Source organism: Ranitomeya imitator, chromosome 3 (assembly GCF_032444005.1).
Source record: "Ranitomeya imitator isolate aRanImi1 chromosome 3, aRanImi1.pri, whole genome shotgun sequence".
NCBI classification, from domain to species: Eukaryota; Metazoa; Chordata; class Amphibia; order Anura; family Dendrobatidae; genus Ranitomeya; species Ranitomeya imitator.
In genome coordinates, this window is record NC_091284.1 from 119,737,246 (window position 1) to 119,762,187 (window position 24,942).

General features: G+C 44.6%; 1 protein-coding gene across 1 annotated transcript in view; it reads left to right on the forward strand.

Annotated features, from left to right (window-relative positions):
* Nucleotides 1-720: 720 nt before the first annotated feature.
* Nucleotides 721-24,942, forward strand: part of WDR81 (WD repeat domain 81) — a 71,396-nt gene continuing 47,174 nt past the window's right edge. Inside the window, exons 1-4 of the mRNA XM_069761355.1 lie at nt 721-1,094; nt 6,372-9,930; nt 12,488-12,595; nt 13,711-13,886. Of these exons, the coding sequence (XP_069617456.1) occupies nt 6,432-9,930; nt 12,488-12,595; nt 13,711-13,886 (3,783 nt within the window). The 5' untranslated portion in view covers nt 721-1,094; nt 6,372-6,431. The remainder of the gene's footprint in view (nt 1,095-6,371; nt 9,931-12,487; nt 12,596-13,710; nt 13,887-24,942) is intronic.

Sequence of the window (24,942 nt, forward strand, 5' to 3'; positions counted from 1 at the left end):
GTCCGTGTGTACAGTGCGGGGACATATAATCTGCACAGTCTGTGTGTACGGTGCCCGAGACATATAATCTGCACAGTCCGTGTGTACGGTGCCCGGGACATATAATCTGCACAGTCCGTGTGTACGGTGCCCGGGACATATAATCTGCACAGTCTGTGTGTACGGTGCCCGGGACATATAATCTGCACAGTCCGTGTGTACAGTGCGGGGACATATAATCTGCACAGTCTGTGTGTACGGTGCCCGGGACATTATTATAATCTGCACAGTCTGTATGTACAGTGCCGGGACATATAATCTGCACAGTCCGTGTGTACGGTGCCCGGGACATATAATCTGCACAGTCCGTGTGTACAGTGCGGGGACATATAATCTGCACAGTCTGTGTGTACGGTGCCCGGGACATTATTATAATCTGCACAGTCTGTATGTACAGTGCCGGGACATATAATCTGCACAGTCCGTGTGTACGGTGCCCGGGACATATAATCTGCACAGTCTGTGTGTACGGTGCCCGGGACATATAATCTGCACAGTCCGTGTGTACAGTGCGGGGACATATAATCTGCACAGTCTGTGTGTACGGTGCCCGAGACACTATTTCCCTGCAACCTGAAGCTTTTCCCTACCCGCTGATCACGTGCCATGCCGCCGCCGCCGCCGCCACACACAACCACGTGCCGCTGCCCTGCTCGTAGTGACGCTCCGGGTCACATGACCGGTGTCAGCTGATCAAACATGGCTGAGCCCAGACTTCCCTGATCTCACCTGACCCAGTTTGGCAGCGCCGATGCGGGCGGTACAGGGAGGATAGTGCGGGAATAGCGGGGAAAGCCGAGCACGTCCCCTCCGCCCGGAGCTGCCTGCTCCCGGTCCTGGGCAGCAGTGCTGGAGCTGTCCGCCCCCGCTGTGCATGACACCGATCAGGGGCATCCGCGACTGTGCGCCGTGCAACCGCATCGTGTGCTCGGTGCCCCATGTCATGTACTGTGTGCCTGCAGATCGGAGCTCATATACAGGCTGCGTGTCCTGTGCAGAGGCAGCAGTGATCGGCTGCAGCAGTGATCGGCTGCAGCGTGTGTGTGCAGGAGCAGGTGAGCAGCACATCATTGTCCACTGTGTGTAGTGCACCATCATATGGAGTCTGTAACACATCATCAGCTCTCTAATAAGGCGTGTGTATGTATTTGTATATGTAATGCTTTGTGGATTATTGTAGCACTTCATCCTGTGTAAATCTGTTATATATAATATAAATGTATGAACGTCATTTTGTGAAATTGAGTTATTTTTCCTGTTTTTGTAAACTCTGCTGATGTTCGTACTTATGGTTGGTTCTGGAGTAACGCTCTTCTGTATCTGCCGGCTTTCGCCCCATTGCAGCCATTGTCACCTTCACTGGGAAACCGTCAGAAACCCCAAGGACTGTATTCTAGATAATGGATGCGTCCGGCGCTGTTCGTGTCCTGATACTTCTCGTGGACGAGGTCCCTTTTACTGTCCTGATAACAGAACACTGGTGTAAACCCATAAATGATTGTAATGTTTCCTTAACTGTTCAGTTCTCCCCAGTGTATGTAGATGGTTCTTTAGCCATAGAATGTGTTTTTTTTTTAATCAGGGCTCACGCATGTGACTGTAAATATCGGATGAGCGCCATTCTTTCTGACAGATAGCACTCGTCCCCATGTTATTCTATGGGGCTGTGCACATGGCAGATGTCTTTTTTTTTTTTCTTTTCCTTAGGCCTCTTTCAAATGTCAGTGTCTCCGTTAAGTGTGATGACAGTTTTCACACATACCGGAGACACTGACACATGAAGACCCATTCAAATGAATGGGTCTCTGCACATATCTGTGTTGTTTCACGGACCGTTTGTCTGAGTGACCCACACATAGACATGTCCGTTTTTGTGCAGCTGCATGGATCACACGGACCCATTCAAGTCAATGGGTCCATGTAAACACATATCGCACACCGATGCCGTCCCAATGATGCATCAGTATCACACGGACGGTCGCCGGGGAAGAAGCGCTACAGTAAGCGCTGTTCCCCGGCGCCTGGTGCTGAATCCGGTTCTCATCATTCTCCCCTGTTCTGCCAGCAATCGGCGCGAGCAGAGGAGAATGAAGAGTTATCTTAAAGTCCGAGCGATGACAGCAGGTGGTGACTTTTGGGACTCTGACCCTCATCATCTGACACCTGCTGCCGCTAATAACAGTGACAGCAGGAGTGGATGATCGGAGTACTCCTCAGCCGCCGCCTGCGATATAATGAAATAAATGAATGAAAAACCCGGCATGGGCTCCCCTCTATTTTCTTGAACCAACCAGACAAAATTCACAGCTGGGGGCTCAACCCTCAGCTGTTAGCTTCTGCAAGGTTGGCTATCAAGAGTAGAAGGGTCCCCATGCCGTTTTATTTAATTGTTTAAATAATTTAAAAAAACAGCGTGGGGTCTCCCCCGGTTTTTGACAACCAGCCTTGCTAAAGCAGACAGCTGGGGGCTGCTATTCTCAGGCTGGTAAGGAGCCATTGATACAGGACCCCCCCAGCCTAAAAACAGCAGCCCGCAGCTGCCCAGAAAAGGCACATCTATTAGATGCACCTATTCTGGCGCTTTGCCAGGCTCTTCCACTTGCCCTGTAGCAGTGGCAAGTGGGGTTAATATTTGTGGGATTGATGTCACCTCTGTAATGTCAGGTGACACTGAGCCCACGGCTTTGTAATGGAAAGGCGTCTATAAGACACCTATCCATTACTAATCCTATAGTTGTATTGTGAATGAAGACACAACCAGAATAAAGTCCTTTATTTGAAAAAAATGACACAGACTCCTTTATTCTAAATTAAACCATACTTACTGCAACCCCTAATCCCCCAACGCCCACGATCTGTAATAAAAGTAAAATATAAAAACAACAATATACCATACTTGTCGTTCGTTGTGTCCCACGGTGTACTCCATGTCTGGGGATTAAATCGTTTTCAACCTGGACGGTGCACAGATGTGGTCGTCCCGGCTGAAAACCACTGGTAAAACGCAGGTCAGTTTACATGCGGATTCTGCAGAATCCGCGCAGAAAAATCCGCAAAGGAATCCGCAACGTGTGCACATACCCTTATGCTGTGTACCCATATTGCGTTTTTTTATGCTTTTCCGCTGTGTTTTTAGCCGCAGCAAAAACGCTTAAACACATTCCCATGCGATCCTATGGGATTCCGCAGTTGCTTTGCCCATGCTGCGGATTTTCCCACTGCTGAATCGCACAGCGGTAAAATCTGCAGCATGTTCATTATTTCTGCGGAATCGCGGCGATTCCGCCGCCATAGGATTGCATTGAAAGGCTCACATTACGCTTGTGGCTATGCCCACCATGACTAAAGTGAGCGCTTCATGTGCGGATGGTACCCGGGTCTGGAGGAGAGGAGACTCCTTCAGGCCCTGGGTACAATATTCCTGTAAAAAAAAAAAAAAAGAATTAAAATAAAAAATAGGGATATACTTACCTTCTGATGGCCCCCGGAGTCCTCCCACCTCTCAGCGGTGCACGCGGCGGCTTCCGTTCCCAGGGATGCATTGCACAAATTGCCTGAGATGACATCACGGTCACGTGACCGTGACGTCACAAAGGTTCTTTGCGCAAAGCATCCCTGGGAGCGGAACGTACCGGGAGCGCCGCTGAGGAGATTGGGGGCCGTCGGAAGGTGAGAATAACTATATATATATATATATATTATTATTTTTTTTTTTTTTTTTGTTATTTTTAACAACCTATCTTTTACTAATGATGCTGCGTAGGCAGCATCAATGTAAAAAGTTGGTCACACTTGTCAAGCGCTATGCTTGACAAGTGTGACCAACCTGTCATTCACTTTTCCAAGCAATGCTTCAAATCGCTTGTAAAGTGCAAGCATTCTTCAAGCTAAAAACGCATGCGAATTCAGCATGCGTTTTACCCGCGGCAGGGAGTTGCGGAAATGCTGCTGACATTTTCACAGCATTTCTGCAACATGGGCACATGGCCTTACTCGCAGATCTTCCCATAGACTCAGATGAGGAATTTCTGCAGGTAAAAAACGCAGAGGGTACGTACTAAAAACGCATTTATCTGCAAATGACTTTATCAGGAAAGTAACGGGATGTATCAAAAGCAGTCCGTTTTTTTCTTTAAAACAAAAAGAGTCAAAAACTGCAGCAGGAAAAAAAAGCCGACAAAAACACCTATTTTATCTAATTAGTACAAATGAAAATCTGCATCATTAAAAACTCATCAAATATTCGTCATGGGAGCGTAGTCTAAATCAAAGAATGAAAAGGGAACTAAAAAGGGGAATAGAAATGAAGATGTGGGATAGAGGTTAGGAAGTAGCTAGAAGGAAGGAACCGGGTGATGTGCAGTCCTATGAATGGAGCGCAGGACTGTGGGGCACATTGTAGGATCTCATATGTAAAGGTCATTACCGTGTTGTCTCATGGCAGTGTGAAATCTGGCAGAAAGTAGGTAATTAAATTAGGCCATGAATTATTACTGGCAAATTCTGACTCGTACTGTACAGGACAGTAGACTGACATCATACAGATTAGATGGAATTTAGGATGACACTATTAGGCTATGTTCACACATTGTGTTTTTGCTGCGTTTTTTTCTCTTGATTGGCAGTAAAGTAGCTGCTTCCAAAAAGCAGGTTTTGCTGCGTGTTTATTGCTGCGTTTTTACTGTCTCTTGCTCATGTTGAAAAAGTTTAGTGGCCCCCCAAAAAAGCACAATTTAACGTCCTTAGGTTTTTGCAGGAGAAACGGATACCTGTTTTTTTTTTTTTTTTATTTTGCTGCGTTTTTGCACTTACCCATTGTTTCCCATGGGTGAAAAAAATGCGTTAAATATGCTGAAAAAGCACTGAAAGAAGTGACATGCTGCAGTTTGCAAAAACGCAGAAGTTCTCCAAATCGGTCAGGAAAAAACAAAACCATGGGTGTTCATGAGATTTCTGAAATCTCATAGACTTTAATACTGTAAAACGCAGCATAAAATTTGCATTAAAAAAACACAACAAAAAAAAGCTGCAAAAACGCAACGTGTGAACATAGCCTTAGTCATCTGTATCGTTGGGTTATTGTACAAAAGGGTACAAATGTAAATTAAAATGTTTTTTCACTAGATACAATGCCTCCGACAGACACTATTAGCTGTTACTAAGAATGAACGTTAAAGGGAATGCATGATCGGAAAATGATCTGGTGTATTAAATAGGTTTATATGTTATAGCGTAACCCGTCATCTTTAATTTTTAGTTCATAAATCGGTAGTACGCATGAAAATGAGAAACTTTGTAATATATCTTATCAGAGAAATCTGCAGCGTTCCCCTCAAGCACTTATCATTCTCAATTCATGGGTAAAATGTGTATTCCGTAAAGAGAGATTCTTCTATTACGGAGTGAGAATCTTAGAAGTAGCAACTGTCCAAACAAAGTTTTGCAAAGTTTTTTTTTATTTTCACATTTACTATTGATTTATGAATAAAAAATTAAAACGATGGTTACACTTTAAATTTTTTTTATTAGAAATTTTTGGTCTTTTTTTTTTTTCATTTTATAATCCTGTATTACAATGCGAAATTTAGAGAGGTTGTCCACTACTAGGACAACCCCTTCTCAATCCCTGATGTTTCCCTCCCCAGTAAAATAATAACACCTACACTTTCCACCCGGGCCAGTGGTGTCCGCACTGGCTCTACCGATCGCGTGAGGTTTTCATGTCACATGATCCCTGTGGCCAATCAACCCTGGCGTCACTCTCTCTCCGCCATCGGACTAATCGCCTGTATCTGGTGGAAGTGAGAGAGCAGTAGCGGTCGCTTCCTGGGTCTGTGAATATAGGTGTCGTTTTGCTGGGAGTCAACATGGAGATTGGGGAGGAGTTTTTCAGCGTAGTGGACAACCCCTTGAAAAATTTCCAAGGGGTGTTTGGCCGTTCTAGTGATGGGTCAGCTTCTAGCAATTATAGACGATGTTGATCACCTATGTATAGGTAATACATGTCTTTGGCTTGTAAAACACTTAAATCTCACCAGCTTTCTAATTACATTAATTACTAAATTCCTAAATGTTGGAATTATGTAGACCGGTTATGTACTTTTATGGCAGTGTCTGCTTTAGGAGAAATATTTGATAACTTTTTGAATACATGCTAAATCTGTTTCTATGCTTTCTGAATGTTCAGGATCTACATAGAAAGCAATCCGGCTTACAGGAAATATCCTTTTAGTCACTCAGATATGTAGCACGTGACTGATAATACTAAGCCTTATATGTTAATGATGCACATCTACTTGGTATTTACTTTAATCCTTTGCTTAATTTTGTAGGCTTCCAATACTAAAATGTGAAAAATTTACACCTTTACACTACTCGTTATCCTTGCCAAAATGGAATGGTTGGTAAAGTCCATTAAGAAAGAACTTGGCATTGACCAAAATCAGCTCTCTGTCTGTGAGTCTGAGAATCATGTGGTCGCCCTTGTCTCTCAAAAATGGCTTTTGAACCTGAAAGAGCGTAGAGGAGTTCCAGTCCAATGCCCAAGGCCAGAGGGATTCACTTGTGTGGAAATACAGACTTTTTTGCAGAAATCTGTTCAGAAGATCCCAGTTGGCTGGACGAGGATAGAGATCCACGGACTTCGGAAAAAAAAGCTAGGCTATTCTGTAGCTTTAGACAATGGTCTCCTGCAAGGACATAGTGGTGACTCTGAGTCTTTGATTGGGTATATGCACAATGTTGCCAAGCAGAACTATAAGAACATGTGGAACAAAGCTTGTAGGACTTATGTGCAACCCTATGAGAAGTTAACTAAAGTGCCAAGCATGCAGGCCCTGGATGCCCTAAAATTGTCTCTCCAAAAAGTCTACAGTTGTTCCTTCTTAAACGTAACTAAGGCAATAACAAGTGTATCGCCCTCTAAAGAAAGTGCCAATTTTGTTGTTGGGTCTCCTACTTGTCCAAATATAGTTCCAGCTGATGCTCTGATTGAGTCCAGTGACATGATCTATATTCTATTACCTTATGTGCAGTATTCCTTGTATGATGCAGTCACTTTCAGTCCAGCCAAGCTTGCAAACAGCCACGCCAAAGTACTCTTTATCCTGTATAATGTCCTGCAGGCCATGAAAGCTTGTCATCAGGCAGGCCTATCAAGTGGAGCAATTTCATTATGTAACATAGCTCTTGACGAGAAACTTTGTAGTCAGCTAAGACCCAACTTTATTGATTATGAGACACCGTTCGAAAGCGTTTTGGACAGTAAAGATAAAGTAAATTCCGCAACTGGTGTTGACCTAGTAAAATGTAATCGAATGTGTGCATCATGCAACAGTGAGCTGAAAGAGCTAGTAATAGGCTGGATTCATGGAAGAGTGAGCAACTTTGACTACCTTATGTACCTCAATAAGCTGGCTGGAAGAAGAGAAGGCGATCCTAATTATCATCCAGTCTTGCCATGGGTTGTTGATTTTACTACCAAAAATGGCAAATTTCGAGACCTAAAGAAATCTAAATTCCGACTTAATAAAGGGGATAAACAACTAGAATTCACATATGAGATGACAAAGCAAGCCTTTGTTGCAGGAGGTGGCAGTTCTGACCAGTTGCATGTTCCACATCATATTTCCGATGTTCTATCTGACATCACATACTACGTATATAAAGCCAGAAGGACACCAAAAGCAGTTCTCTGCAATCACGTACGGTCTCAGTGGGAACCTAATGAATATCCAGCGAGCATGGAACGAATGCAAGGGTGGACACCAGATGAATGTATTCCAGAGTTTTATACAGATCATACCATTTTCAAATCCATTCATGCAGACATGCCGGATCTAGACATTCCATCTTGGTGCAGCTCCTATGAAGACTTCATACATGTACACCGAGCACTTTTAGAAAGCAGGGATGTCTCTCAGGATCTTCACCATTGGATTGATCTCACATTTGGGTACAAGTTGACAGGGAAAAATGCCATTAAAGAAAAAAATGTTTGTCTTCATCTGGTGGATAACCATACTAACTTGACATGTTATGGAGTTGTCCAATTGTTTGACCAACCACATCCTAAGCGTCTTCTGGGCCCTGGATATTCCTTATATGAAGCCCCTAATATAGTCCCATCTAAACACAATATTATTGAGATGACTATATGTGATAAGGACTCTGTCAGCGGTCTGGTTCTAGAGGCCACTGCTTGTGAAAGCCATTGGACGAGTGAAAAGGTAAGCTCTGTGGATGATGATCTGGAACAAGGGACTGAAGCTCTAGATGCCTTAGGATCTGCGGGAAAGAATAATGAGCCTGCTTCTATACCCTCCCTTCAAGTCAGTAGTGCTGGTACCTTTTCAAGCGAAAACCGAGCTCCACCAGTAAAGTCAACCAGACAGTATAAGGGCGTATCTGATGAAAATGGTGGAAAGATATCACTTCCTGAAGGTTTCAACCCTATACAGGCTCTAGAAGAACTAGAAAAACTGGACAATTTTCTAGTTCGAGGTTTACATAGCACTATTCTTCCTGTAACAGAGTCTGAAAAGAAACTTACTCTGAGCCTTCTGGATTTTTTTCAGCGAGACATTCAGGCTCTGGGTGTAATGATGGCAGAGATTATTTTTGCACCTAAAATTCACACCACAGCACCAAATGCTTCAGTGAAAGAGCGGTATTATTTGGTCCGTAATCTGAGCAGACACCACATGAAAGAGATTCCAACTCCTCTCTTACAGACGCTGGAGTCTTTGCTGCAGATACACACTCCAGATGACTTTCTTTTCGGTGGAATAAACCTCGAGGAGCAAGTCAAAGTGTTTGAATTCCCCCAGATTTATAATGGTCTTCCTCCGCCCTGTCCTTCACAACTCCTTAGTCCTTTTTGTTCCACCATTCCTTTCCCTAAATACTTTCCAAACTTGCATAAGTTTATTTTAATGTATCAGTCCAGAAGAACAGAAGATGACAGCCAAGGCCGTGAACTTGTGTTCCAACTGTGGCAGCAAATAGATGGTATTCTTTGCGATATCACCCCTGAAGGATTAGAGATCATTCTTCCATTTGTCCTTTCGCTTATGACCGATCAGAGCACAGCTGTATATGCTGCTTGGTATCTTTTTGAACCCGTAGCCAAAGCTTTAGGTCCTAAAAATGCAAATAAGTATCTAATGAAGCCACTCATTGGTGCATATGAAAATCCTTCATATCTGCATGGAAGATTTTACATGTACACTGATTGCTTTGTGGCCCAGCTAATAGTACGTTTGGGCTTACAAGCATTTCTTTCGAATCTACTTAATCATGTGTTGCAAATACTTGTCGGTGTGGAAAGTTCAGGTGATGAAGGAAAACTCCTGTCTGGAACTGCCGAAGATGAGGAAAGTGGCGGTGAAAGCCCAGTGTCATGTGAATTTGGTGAAGGTAGACACAACAGTGTAGATCGAAGTTCCTCGTCCCATGAACTCTTGGACTATACATCTGGAGTCAGCTTTCATGATCAAGTGTACATGGCCGAAAATGAGGACTTTCAGTCTGGCCTGTATGTTAGTGATCCTCTTCAGCCACAAGAACCAGAATCTCTCAGTCTTGGTCGGTTGAGTGACAAAAGCAGCGCAAGTGAAGTTTCTCTAGGAGATGAAAAAGCCCTGGATAATGATTCCATTAGGGAAAAGGGTAGTATGAAATCTGGAGACAGCAGTCAAGACCTAAAGCAAAGTGAGGAATCTGAAGAAGAGGATGAGCGAGAATGTTCCTCCGGTCTCTCAGAGCTAACCCTATCGGTCAATACTGATACCTCTTCTGATACAGTTCTGGCCAATGACAGTAGAGAACTGGAAGAGGAGGAACCTGATTTAACTAACCAAACGGAGGAAAAAGAACAGAAGATCTTAATAGGTAAGAAATTATTACTTAATTCTGTGTAAATCTGGAAATAATAGTAAAATATTGATATGAGAGAGGACTGCCAGAGACAAGACAAGCAAACTATTCAATAACGTGTTTCCAAGTTACTGAATAGTTCTTTAAAGTTCAGCATTCGCTGTTCTGAGTTGGAAACCAGTGCTGCATTAAATTAATTGCTCTAAAGTTAAGGTGCATTTACACTGAAACATTGTTAACGGGCTTTACTAGGAACGTAAACTGGCTGCTGATCAACAGATGAATGAGCAAAAGTCTTGTTCATAGGGTGAAATTATTTTTAAGGTGCTTAAAAATATTTTTTCTCGGTAGTGCATCGTCCTGTGTAAATTGAACTTGTGCTACCTAGAAAAATGGGAGCCTGTGCGCACTAAACCATCTGTTCTAGATGCATTGCTCATTGTTAAAGGGGTCGTCCACTACATTGACAACCTCTTCTCAATCCTTATGTTGTCCCGTTGTAAAGATAACATTTTTACTAGTTTCCGGTTCCTCCGTTCCAGCTTTGTTGGCAATGGCTCTCCCGAGGATCGAGTGACATTGTATCCCTGCAACCAGTCAATGTCCACTTCACTCTCCCCACCTTCAGACGTGTCACTTAGAACTGGAGGAAGTGAGAGAGCAGCAGATCTCACTTCTTCTGGATGTACAGGTATGTGATTTGTCCGAAGGTGGGGAGAGTGAAGCAAGTGCCTATTCACTGCAGGGATCTCGTGACCTGTCAATCAATCCCCAAAAGTGCCAGTGCTGGCACGGTGCCAGGACCGGAGGGGGAGTATAGATGGTGTTATTTTACAAGGAGGCAACATAGAGATTGAGAAAGGGTTGTCTGAATAGTGGTCACCAGGGAAGATGTCTGTCACGCATGTCCAATTTCTTCCTGCTGATTGAATTGTTCTGGCGATAAGCTGTTGGCTGACGTCAGTCTGTTGCTTTTTCATAAAGAAGGTGACTGCTCTCTGCTGAATGAATGAAGGCCGAATAATCACTCCTTTTGTATGTGCGTTTTGGCTGAGATGGTTGTTGGCTGAACTATCGGCCAAAGCATTGTTTAGCTAACAGCCATCTAATATGTATGGCTAGCTTTCCGTTTACATGGACCGAGAGGTGGCATAATACGACCGCTGATCGATAAACCTTACCATTCGACAGTTGTTTAAAGGGAACCTGTCAGGTCCCCCATGCCCTCCAACCCAGCAGCATACACGTATTAGTCAATTCCCTGCCTAGCTATCCCTGTATAATGTTTTTCTGTACAAACGAGCTTTTAATAAAAGTATTTATATTGCCCCTGTTTGCTATGCTAATGTGGATGTGATAACATAATTTGCACAAGCGGTGTCATGAAGCTGGACATGCGCAGTGTGCACCTCCTGAAGCCGTGAAGCGTACACCCAGCTTCAGAAGATGGCTACAGAGACCTACACCTGGCTTCAGAGACACTCATGCAAATTGTTATCACATCTGTAGGGGTGTGATCATATGGAAAGATGGCTGACTGGTCTGTGGGCAACTAACTCCCCATCGATTAGTCAAAGCCTTCACTAGCATAGCAAACAGGGGCAATATTAATGGTTTTCTTAAACCTCATTTGTACAGGAAAATGTTATATAGGGATAGTTGGGGAGGGAATTTACTCATAAATAAGTGAATGCTGCTGGGTTGGAGGGCTTGGGGGATCTGACAGGTCCTTTTTTTTGATAGCTTATTAGTGATGAGCATACATGCTCAGATAATGTGTTATTCGAGTATCTTTGACGTGCTCAGATAATATTTTCGGGATCCTGAGGCTGCATGTTTTGTGGTGGTAGACGGCCCCAACATGTGGACAATCCCTGCATTTGTTGCCGCTGTCTTCCGCCACAAAACATGCAGCCGCAGGAACTCGAAAATAATGATTAAAGCACGCCCAAGATACTCGGGTAACACGTTATCCGAGCATGTTCGCTCATCACTACAGCCTGTATACACAGGTAGACCAAAGTAAGGTATGCACACGGAGCGATCTATATTCATTACGTAGGACACACCGGCTACCATAGTAGAACGATGATTTTTATACACTGCCCCAAAAATAATTACATCCAATGAACAAACATTTTGCTCATTCATCGGTGATCAGCAGCCTGTTTATATGGCAAGATGCCCATGAAACGATCCTGTTTACAATGCAGAAGTCAAAAGTAGTTTTTGGGACAAAGAACACTGCTGGTATCTGAGAATGGGGACCGCTTTGCAAATACAAGTTTTGTTACGAAGATGCATGCGTTATTTGTAACAAATCTACAGATGTATGGTAAGTGTCCTACATCTTTAATGCTATTAGAGTAGTTTATTAATGTTTGGGGCTGCTGTGTTCTGCAGTTTGTGGACTTTATTATTATGGGGTAGGAGTGTCTGATTATACGAGCTCTCCACAATATTATCGCTGGGCTTCAGCACAAACGGGTTTCTTTTTTCTTGCTCTATCAGGGGATGTCAGGCGTGTTTCCTGCTTATTGTATGTTTATCAAACTGTTTGCTTGTCTTGCAGATACAGCTTGTAAAATGGTGAGATGGCTGTCCGCCAAGTTAGGTCCTACGGTGACCTCCCGCTGCATTGCAAGGAATTTGCTGAGGTTGCTGACTTCCTGTTATGTTGGTAATTGTTTGCCTGTTGTCTTCTCGGATGGATGCGTGACCTGCTGTATGATAGACGACCAAATCAATGCCTGGCCTTGTTCTAGCAGAGCCATATTCTGAAGGATGTGCATGAAATCGACACTCAGTCTGGTTGTCCTAGTTGTAGAGATATTCTGTTCCTATATTTGTGCAGTAAAGCTAATGGCTCCCAGTAAGTGTCGCATGTGTCTATGGATAGACTTGTATTAGGAGGGTTACATGTTGCCCATCTAAGCCGCTCATGGCAGACGGAGCTTTTGCACATTAAAGTGTAACTGTCATTTTCAGATAACTTTTTTTTTTTTTTCAGAGCACATGGTCCTGGGGAATTGCACAATTTTAGGCCATTATATAACTTATTTATAGTGTGTCAGTTTGCACCTCTATAGGCTCTAGCTATAATTTTTAACAGTTTTATCTAGCTGCTATGTTGTCTCCATACACAGCACATGCAGAGAGATGGATTCCTGCACTTATTTATCTGTATCCTACAGACAGAAGCAACAGCCGCAATACAGAGGCTATCATATAGCGGTACCAAGCTGTGTGGCTGTGAATCCAGCTTTAGTGTGAGATTAAGCAGTCACTTAAATATGTAGCCTAATCCCCACGTGTATGCCTGATTTTCATTGTCTTGAGTGCTTTTCTCGTCCCTTATTCTCCCCACACTCTGTAGAGTAGAATAGGAGCTGTAACTTGGCACCTCACTGTGCTTTGACCATGGTGGGTTTCAGTAGGATCTATTACAGACTTTCTTCTATTCACCTTTACTATTGATTTATGCAGGTATTGAAATTACAGTGACTATTTAATGCAAAAGCTATACCTGGAGCCACAATCAAATTTGCAATGTCATTAAGTTACTGTGTCATTACATATACATCATGCCAGATGGCAGTGGTCTCCATACTGAGTCAAACGTTGTAGACCTGACTCCTGCACCGTACAGTTACAATAAGATACATCACTCACAGAATATGGACATCCTGAGGACATCATGGTGCAGTTAGTAGATGTCTTTGTACTCCCCATACACAGTGTATATGTGTTGTAGTGCTGGTCAGATTGGTGCATATAAAACCTTTCTTTGTCTAGGTCACCAGAGACATCAGTTTTTATCTAACATGGAAGAGAATAGCCCACTTAATGTCAAGAGACCAGTGTGTGGAGATCAGGTGTCCAAACCAGTGCTGGATTGTCTGATGCATATGGCCCATCTCTACGGAGAACCCTTCCTAACATATCAGTATCTGCCTTACATTAGCTACCTGGTAAGTCTCATTAATCTGTTCAAAGCAGAACTTGTATGATTATTGACTAAGGCTCTGTGCACATCTGCGTCAGAAGCTCAAGTCAGACAATTTCTCAGTGATTCTATCAGATTTCCCAGGAAAAATATTTGCTGTTTGCAACTCTATTGTTCCTGCTTCTATCATGGAGCCTAAGTCTAAACCCAAATCCCAATGCAGATCAAATGTGAACAGAAGCTGATTGACATGACTGATGTTCTTTATTGTTAGCTCACTTTTTCATATACATAGTGACATCTTGCCCAAACAACCACCTCTTTAAAACGACCCCAACCTTATCCAAACTTTGACAGATTTTTCAGTGCCAATGTATTTTATGAATATTTGCCATCTTCTTGGAGAAGGTAACTTTTCAGTGCAATTTTGGGCGGTTGTCTTCTCAAACGGGCAGCAAACAACTAATATACCGTTGACTAGTTTGTACATTTGGCCTCTTCAATGACCACTAGGGTAGGTCCAAATTTATTTACAGGACTTGGTCCAGTGTCCGTGTTCTGTGGCTGCTAAATGAGAGCCCTGAGAACCTCCTCTTACCTAATGACATCCACAGCTCCTCATTTGATGAGGCAGCTTGGTGCGACGTCCTTATTGCAGCATGACATGTGTTGCGTCGCACTACCTGGCCAGTCTAAAGAAGAGCCACGGATGCCGTCAGGTAAGAGGCGGTTCTTGGGTCTTCTGTCCAGTGGCCATAGATTACTGACCGGCTTCTGCCATCGATCTGTATCAACTTGAGTGACCACATAATGCATTGATGGCTCAAGCCTGCAAGGACTTCAGTTTGAGAGGCCAAGGTCACACGTCCATGACTCCTTCGAGGTTTCTGCCTGAATGTTTGAAAAACTGGATTTGGACATCCTCCTGAAAGAACCTTTCCCTACGATGATGCAGATGGGAGTAGCTTTTTACTTACCTTGTTTGCCCTCCATCCCAGTGGTGTCCGTCTCTTTTTATCCTTTATTCTATGCTTTTAGTTCTTCCTAAATAGATGAACACTGCATAGGCCAGATGGAGGAAGGATGCGCCACAGATGCATTTTATTCTTCATTCGATTCTGCATTTTTAGTGTGAAGTATCTAATGTTACAATCAGTTTGTAATTTCTGGAGCCATGCCTAATAGATGATTTTGCATTGTAACATGTTGTATCGCTGGAAATAACCGTGACAGTGTTGCCAAGTCTGATCCCACAAGACTGTTTAATTACTTGGAGCGAACGTTGTCTGCATGGTATACACAGCACTCATTATTTAACGTGCCAGTAGGTTCTCTTCAGGCACATTTTACTTGCACTTACTCAGAAATGCCTCAGAATATTGAAATATGCAAGTATTGCTAAAATAAATCTGTTATCTTGTGCATATCCATCTGTTATCAGCACAATTTCTCAAGGATTACTTACTCTTCCTGTTTTGTGCAGAAATGTATACAGATGATTTATTGTCTTGTGACCTTTTTGTATAGTTGGATGTGAATGACAATAAATTCACCATTCAGGCCTAAATCCATTGCTCGCACTTATCAATGCAAAAGCCCAGACCACAAAATCAGCAAGAAATGGGGAATCCCAAATTGCGCAATGGGAGACATTTCCTAAAACTCTTACTTTTAGAAACTGCAAACATAGACTAGACAGTCTTAAAATGAGCCACATTATATCAGAGTTCCTGCTATTAAATAAATGTTGCATATGTTTACACCACTTATGCAAAAATTGTTAACACTAAAAGGGGCAATAAAATCAGATCCGATATGAGAGAGAGATAAAATATAAATGAAAATATTAAAAAAAACCCAGTGAGAACAAGATAGAGCGAGTGGAAACCACTCATATAGGCAGAGAACAACCAACCACCAGAGCAAAAGACCTAACCCCAAGAACAGATCACATAGCAGGGTATACGTTTTATAACAATAAATCTTTATTAGTAGTGGTAATGCACATAAATAAAGTGCACATGTTGGATAAAAGACAAATAACCAAGATAAAATCTCCAAAGAAGTTATATATATAAACCAATATAGGTATGAGGTGTACCAACAAAGGAAAAAATATATCAGGACTCCTTAAAAACAATCTGAATTAGTAATATGTGACAATAGTGGAAAAAATGGTAAAATTTATAAAATAAACAACGTGAACGTCCAATACACAATCACTATGGGGTTAGAAATAACCCATAATAGGGTTAAGCTGTAAAAGCAACTTTTGTATGGAGAAAGTGCAAAAAAGAGTGCAAATGTGCAAACCTGCAGTGTTCTAATAGTGTGGAAGGCACCCAAAATATGATAAGTGCAAATAGACACAATATAAACAAAAAGGGGCAGTGAAGGGAGATAATGAAAGATTGTAGCGGAGATCCTGTACCTTAATGGCGTCACCGAATCCAACCAATGTGCACCCCGACGCGCGTTTCGGATTAAAAATCCTTCAAGGACGAAAGATTTTCAATCCGAAACGCGCGTTTTTTCCACTGTTGTCACATATTACTAATTCAGATTGTTTTTAAGGAGTCCTGATATATTTTTTCCTTTGTTGGTACACCTCATACCTATATTGGTTTTTATATATAACTTCTTTGGAGATTTTATCTTGGTTATTTGTCTTTTATCCAGCATGTGCACTTTATTTATGTGTATTACCACTACTAATAAAGATTTATTGTTATAAAACGTATACCCTGCTATGTGATCTGTTCTTGGGGTTAGGTCTCTTGCTCTGGTGGTTGGTTGTTCTCCACCACTTATGTTAGGGGTCGAGTTCCCGCCTCTGCACAGGGGGAATCTCGGGCCATCTCCGCTGTGGTCTCCCATTCTTCTCCTGTCGCAGTGGAGCCTGCTCAGCGGAGACGTCAGTCCCAGCGTCTCTCAGTCTGACTCTGTACAAAAAGTTACTGCTGCTTTTCTTGCTTCTGCCATTGAAGTCAGTACTGGGCAGTGGCGAGCAGACGCTTCTGGGACTAAGTCCTGCTTTTCTCATTCTGAGCATGCCCAGAGTAAGATCTCTCAGTGGAGATCGAAGGTCACATGATCAGATTCTGCAGCTAAAGCCATTGGTCCTTCAGGAAGGTCCTGTAGGTGCTCAGGCTCTGTGGCAGCCCCTCATTGGTCCTTCTAGGAATGTCCTGTACGTGCTGCAACTATTTAAGGCTCGCATGGCTGCACGGCCATGCGCTAGTATCTTTCTATGTTATGTGCTTTGCGCCAGTGTGGTCATGTAAGTTTGTGTTCAGGGACCCGGCTGAAATAAGCCCCTAGAATGCTGGCACCTTCGGCGAGGAGTTTTGTGTGCATGCATGACCACTGACTGCTCTCAGTTGGGTAGTTAGCCTGTGCCTCTGTGAAGTCTAACAGGGCGCAGTGCTTTGATTTCACGGCTACTCTGTGAATTAACAGAGCTAGTTCATACCGACATATAGTTCCGCCGTTTGCTAGCAGCAGGTTCTCCTGCACGGTGGACCCCGGGCTGCGAACGCATCTATTACAATAAAACATTTATATTTACTTGGTGCGTTCCGCTAGCCCTAACAGAATACTAGCGCCAGGGTCTGGCTAGTAAATTGCGGACATTCAGCAATCCTTATAACTAAATCCCATAGTGGATACAATCCTGCTCCTATGTTTGTTCATCTTATCATAGATGAACCATAAACACTGGGCCACAAAATCACAGAAGGACACTCCATACTTAGAGCATTAAACCATATACAACAACGGAGTTCAAGTCCAGATTAGTATATAAAAATATCAATTTTATTAATCTTCAATGTTAATAACAATCATATATCTGACATTACATGCTCAGCAAGGGAAAGCAACAACGGTACCAGACCTGTGTGATCAGCCACTCACTGCCATAATCAAAATAAAGTGCTTAGTGCTACTATCCAATATAGTGGGACAGGAAAAAGAACCCCAGGACCAAATATTATTATATATCTGACATCAAATGTAACTTATTCCTCCTGGCACTTGGGTAAGGAAAAGTGCCAGGAGGAATAAGTTACATTTGATGTCAGATATATAATAATATTTGGTCCTGGGGTTCTTTTTCCTGTCCCACTATATTGGATAGTAGCACTAAGCACTTTATTTTGATTATGGCAGTGAGTGGCTGATCACACAGGTCTGGTACCGTTGTTGCTTTCCCTTGCTGAGCATGTAATGTCAGATATGTAGTATTTTATTATGATTGTTATTAACATTGAAGATTAATAAAATTGATATTTTTATATACTAATCTGGACTTGAACTCCGTTGTTATATATGGTTTAATGCATTCAGCAATCCTTGCAGTATATCCAGCAGCTGGAGGGTAGGTTGGCTGCTCTCGAGAGCACAACCTCAGCTGTGGATGTTAGCGCAGTTGCTGTACAGGCTGCTAGCGTGGCTGCAGCAACCTTGTCCACTGCCACCCCTGTTCCGACATTATCTCGCCTCCCGCTGCCAGAAAATTTTTCTGGAGATAGTAAATCTTGTAGGGGATTCGTGAGTCAGTGCTCTATTTACCTCGAGCTCCTGGCTGCATGTTTTCCCACAGAACAGGCAAAGGTGGGATTTATTGTGTCTCTCTTGTCGGACAGGGCGTTGGAATGGACTACGCTGCTGTGGGAGCGTGGCGATCATGTGGTGCCGAGTGCTCCGCTGTTCCCGAGCACTCTGAATCAGGTCTTTTTAGGACCTCGAGTCACCCATGACACGGCGCTCCACCTGCTGGCATTAACTCAGGGTTTGTCCTTGGTCAGCCATTTTGACGTGCACTTCCGTACCTTAGCATCTGAGCTGGAGTGGTCGGATAAAGCCTTTATCCCCATATTTTGGAGGGGGCTGGCTGGTCACGTGAAGGACGCTCTGGCCATTAGGGAGATTCCTGCCACACTGGAGGAGTTAATAGCTGTCTCCACTCGTATTGACCTCCATTTTAACGAGCTTAGGTTAGAGCGAGCCCAGTGTAGGCAGCGGTTTCGGCTAGCTCCCACCTTCGCCAAACCTCTGGAATCTCCGGTCCTGGTCCCTGAGTCACATGAGGCCATGGAAATGTCACTAGCGGGATCTAAGTCCCGGACCACTTGTGCACTCAAGGTCTGTCATGTTTGCCAGCAGTCAGGACATCTTGCCACCAGATGTCCCCAGCGGTCGAGGAAATGTCAGCGTCTAGTGGTAGTAGGTGGAGGTACACTAGACACGGCGACGTTTGCCTCCAAATTGTCCTTAAATGGGACAATTACTATAGGCTCATCCTCCCACTCGGTAGAGCTGTGCGTGGATTCTGGAGCGGAGGGCAATTTTATGTCTTCTGCCTTCACCCAACATCACGCAATACCCCTGGTTATGCTAGCTCAACCAGTAACGGTACGAGTGGTGAATGGGTCGACACTGCCCTCACAGATAACACACCAGACGATCCCTTTTACTCTGTCCATGTCGCCATCCCATCAGGAGATTATATCTCTGCTCGTCATTCCTGAGGGAATTGATGAGGTCCTGTTGGGAATACCTTGGCTACGGTACCACTCTCCTCATATCGAGTGGTCCTCAGGCAGAATTCTGGGATGGGGTGAATCTTGTGGGGGTAGGTGTCAGAGGGAGTGCGTTCAGGTTGCTACTACAGAGGTCCCCGCAGATCTATCCTCTCTCCCCAAGCAATATTGGTCCTATGCGGACGTGTTCTCCAAAAAGGCGGCGGAGACGCTTCTGCCCCATCGCCCCTATGACTGTCCTATTGATCTCTTGCCTGGTGCTGAGCCTCCCCGGGGTCGAGTCTATCCGTTATCTCTCCCGGAGACGGAGGCAATGTCTCAGTACATTCCAGAGAATCTGGCAAGAGGGTTCATCAGGAAGTCAGTGTCACCTGCTGGGGCAGAGTTCTTTTTCGTGCCGAAGAAGAATGGGGAACTACGCCCATGCATAGATTATAGGGGTCTTCACGCCATCACCGTTAAGAATAAGTATCCTTTGCCCCTAATATCTGAGCTTTTTGATAGGCTTCGGGGAGCAAGGGTATTTACTAAATTAGATCTGCGGGGTGCTTACAACCTGATTCGCATCCGTGAAGGGGACAAATGGAAGATGGCTTTTAACACCAGGGATGGGCACTATGAATATCTGGTGATGCCCTTCGGGCTCTGTAATGCCCCAGCTGTTTTCCAAGACTTTGTGAACGACATCTTCCGGGATGTGCTCTCCACCTCGGTCGTAGTCTATCTGGATGATATTCTCATCTACTCTCCAGATATTGACTCCCACCGGAGAGATGTTTGCAAAGTCTTCGACCTCCTACGGGCAAACTCCCTCTATGCCAAGTTGGAGAAGTGTGTGTTCGAGCAGGAGTCCTTACCTTTCCTGGGCTATATCATCTCCGCCCAGGGATTGGCTATGGATCCTGCCAAACTACAGGCAGTGATGGACTGGCAGGAACCCCATTCTCTTAAAGCGGTGCGGCGCTTTATGGGGTTCATTAACTACTATCGCCAGTTCATTCCACACTTCTCAACTTTGGTAGCTCCCTTGGTTGCCCTCATCAAGAAGGGAGCAAATCCCAAATTGTGGTCTGAGGAGGTCTCCAAGGCCTTTAACTCCATTGTCACATTTTGCTAGCGCTCCCATCCTACATCGCCCCGATGTAGTTAAGCCATTTATAATGGAGGTGGATGCCTCATCTGTTGGTGCTGGAGCAGTCCTTTTCCAAAAGGATGCGCAAGGTCGGAAGCATCCTTGCTTCTTCTTCTCTAATACCTTCTCGCCAGCAGAGAGGAATTATTCCATCGGGGACAGGGAGTTGCTAGCTATGAAGTTGGCTTTCTCGGAGTGGAGACATCTCTTGGAGGGAGCTCGTTTTCCCTTCTAAGTCTTCACAGATCACAAGAATTTGGTGTACCTGCAGACAGCCTAGCGGTTAAATTCTCGCCAGGCCAGATGGTCCTTGTTCTTCTCCCGCTTTCATTTTACCCTCCATTTTCTTTCTGGGGAAAAGAACATTCGTGCCGACGCTCTCTCTCGCTCCGTTGTATGATCTGTGGAGGAGGAAGAGGAGCCTCGGCTTATTGTCCCCACCGAGAGCCTGAGAACTGTAGCCCCGGTTTCGCTAGAGTCTGTGCCTCCGGGCAAGACATTTTGGTTCCAAAAGGACATCTGAGTTACTGGCGAGGACATATTGGCGGCCGCATGTGGCTCGTGATGTCGCAGACTATGTTCGGACGTGTGTCTCTTGCGCCAAGAACAAGTCTCCTCGGCAACGGCCAGCTGGGTTGCTTTACCCTCTGCCGGTGGCGGACAGGCCCTGGGAGATGGTCGGGATGGACTTTGTGGTGGGCTTACCCAAGTCTCGTAGCTGCACCATTATCTGGGTGATCACCGACCATTTTTCCAAAATGGTTCATTTGGTGCCTCTTCCACGGCTACCTTCTGCACGGGCTCTGGCAGCATTGTTCATCAAGCATATCTTTTGCTTACATGGTATGTCGGACAAGATTGTCAGTGACCGGGGTCCCCAGTTTGCGTCTCCAGAGCTTTGTCGTCTACTCAGTATTGAGTTAAATCTCTCCTCGGCTTATCATCCCGAGACGAATGGGTTGGTTGAGAGGGCCAATCAGACTCTGGTCACATATTTACGACATTTTGTTTCTGCCAGGCAGGATGACTGGACATCCTTGTTACCATGGGCAGAGTTTGCCCTTAACAACGCTGTAGCCGACTCCACCGGTCAGACTCCTTTCCTCCTTAATTACGGCCAGCATCCGCGGGTTCCTGTGCCTATGCCCGTGTCCTCTGCTGACTCCAGGGTGGCAGACTGGGCAGTGGACGCACGAGACATTTGGGACCGCACTCAGGATGCCATCCGGGCCTCCATGGAGAGAATAAGGTCCTCCGCCGATGCACATCGGCGCCCTTTCCCGACCTTTGCTCCTGGTGACTTAGTGTGGCTCTCCGCCCGTAACATCAGGCTGCGTGTTGAGTCCACTAAGTTTGCACCTCGCTGCTTGGGTCCCTTCAACGTCCTCGAACAGGTTAATCCTGTGGTCTACCGTCTAGCCCCTCCTCCACGCCTAGGTATCACCGACACTTTTCATGTGTCTCTCATTAAGCCCGTATACATGTCCCGGTTTTCTGAGTCATCTGCCGGGACATCGGGTTCGTCTACGGACGATTACGAGGTGAACGCTATTTTGGGGTGCAAGGTGGTACGTGGCAAAAAATTTTATTTGGTGGACTGGAAGGGTTACGGTCCTGAGGATAGGTCCTGGAAGCCTGCTGAGCACATTCAGGCTCCGCAGCTCATTGCTGCCTTCGAACGTAGCGAGGCCCAAGGAGGGGGGCTCTAGGAGGGGGGTAATGGTAGGGGTCGAGTTTCCGCCTCTGCACAGGGGAATCTCGGGCCATCTCCGCTGTGGTCTCCCATTCTTCTCCTGCCGCAGTGGAGCCTGCTCAGCGGAGACGTCAGTCCCAGCATCTCGCTCAGTCTGACTCTGTACAAAGAGTTACTGCTGCTTTTCCTGCTTCTGCCATTGAGGTCAGTGCTGGGCAGCGGCGAGCAGACGCTTCTGGAACTAAGTCCTGCTTTTCTCGTTCTGAGCATGCCCAGAGTAAGATCTCTCAGTGGAGATTGAGGGTCACATGTTCAGATTCTGCAGCTAAAGCCATTGGTCCTTCAGGAAGGTCCTGTAGGTGCTCAGGCTCTGTGGCAGCCTCTCATTGGTCCTTCTAGGAAGGTCCTGTACGTGCTGCAACTATTTAAGGCTCGCATGGCTGCACGGCCATGCCCTAGTATCTTTCTATGTTATGTGCTTTGCGCCAGTGTGGTTATGTAAGTTTGTGTTCAGGGACCCGGCTGAAATAAGCCCCTAGAATGCTGGCACCTCCGGCGAGGAGTTTTGTGTGCATGCATGACCACTGACTGCTCTCAGTTGGGTAGTTAGCCTGTGCCTCTGTGAAGTCTAACAGGGCGCAGTGCTTTGATTTCACAGCTACTCTGTGAATTAAACGAGCTAGTTCATACCGCCATATAGTTCCGCCGTTTGCTAGCAGCAGGTTCTCCTGCACGGTGAACCCCGGGCTGCGAACGCATCTATTACAATAAAACATTTATATTTACTCGGTGCGTTCCGCTAGCTCTAACAACTTATTAGTTGTTTTACTTTGCGTCAATATTTTTGAGAGATTTTTATTTTTTTCTTAAAGGGGATATAGTGGCATGTAAAAGTTTGGACACCATGGTCAAAATTACTTTTATTGTGAACAGTTAAACAAGTTGGAGATGAAATGATCTCTAAAATACCTAAAATTAAAGTTGCCATGTTTGTATTTTAAGCAAAAAAAAATGTATATTTTCATCTTTTACATTTTATTAATTAGAAAAAGGAAAATAAACCGATGCAAATGTTTGTGCATCCTGTATGATTAGTACCTAGTAGCCCCCCATTTTGCAAGTATCACAGCTTGTATCTTCTTTTTGTAGCCAGCCAAGAGTCTTTCAAGTCTTGTTTGAGGGATTTTCATCCATTCTTCCTTGTAAATTCTTCCAGTTTTGTGAGATTCCTGTGTTTTCTTGAATACGCTGCTATTTTGAGGACTATCCACAGATTTTCAATGATGTTCAGACCAGGGGACTGTGAGGGCCATTGTAAATTCTTCAGCTTGCGCCTCTTGAGGTAGTCTATTGTTGATTTTGATGTGTGTTTAGGATCATTATCCATTTGTAGAAGCCATCCTCTTTTCAAGTTCAGCTTTCTTACAGATAGTGTTATGTTTGCATCAAGAATTTGCTGAAATTTCATTGAATCCATTCTTCCTTCTATCCGTTAAATGTTCCCTGTGCCATTGGCTGCAACACAACCCCAAAGCATGTTTGATCCACCCCCCTGATTAAAGGGAACCTGTCACCTGAATTTGGCGGGACCGATTTTCGGTCATATGGGCGGAGTTTTCGGGTGTTTGATTCACCCTTTCCTTACCCGCTGGCTGCATGCTGGCCGCAATATTGGATTGAAGTTCATTCTCTGTCCTCCGTAGTACACGCCAGCGCAAGGCAATCTTGATATGATTTCAGCCAGCTTTGTTTAACTCTGAAATGCCGAGCTGCACAGGAGACTAGTCAGACCCCAGCAGCTTCTCCCTATCTGTTGCCAGTGAGTGGTCTCTCTATACAAACATGCAGAAAGGGGAGACGCTGCTGGAGTCCTTCCTGTAGGACTAGTACTGCCGGGGTCCTGCCTGTTTGACTAGTTCTGGCGGGGTCCTGCCTGTATGACTAGTGCCGCGGGGTCCTGCCTGTATGACTAGTGCCGCGGGGTCCTGCCTGTATGACTAGTGCCGCGGGGTCCTGCCTGTATGACTAGTGCCGCGGGGTCCTGCCTAGTCTCCCTAGTGGCTTTTAAACTATGTATTTCTCTAACTCTAAAACACTGCAAAGTTTTAAACATATATGGCTGACATTATACCGAAAGTGTCTAATACATGCTGCCCTATGTATAAGTTGTCGGATTCCCTTTACCAGTGAAGAAAGAGAGCATCGATTCTTCTTAGGCTATGTGCACACGTTGCGGATTCTCTGCAGATCCGCAGCGTTTTTTTCTCTGCAGATCCGCAATTGATTTACAGTACAATGTAAATCAATGAGAAAAAAAAATGCTGGGCACACTCTGTGGAAAATCTGCTGCGGAAACGCTGCGGTTTAAAAGAAGTAGCGTGTCACTTCTTTTTTGTGAATCTGCAGCGTTTTTGTACCCATTCCATCATAGAAAACTACAGGCGTAAAAAACGCAGCAAATACGCAAGAAAACTGCAGCAAAAACTCTGCGGAACCGCACAAAAAACGTGACAAATCTGCAGCTGCGTTTTCTCCCAGTAGAGGCAGAATCCGCACCAGAAATTCCTAAGCCTAATCCGCAACGTGTGCACATAGCCTTATTTTCTGTGGAGCACTGAATTGTTTAAATAAGGCCATCTCTAGTAGTGGATAACTCCCTTTAATAAATGTCTCTAAGACTGCTTTCACATATTGCGATAAACTGCCTCCCACC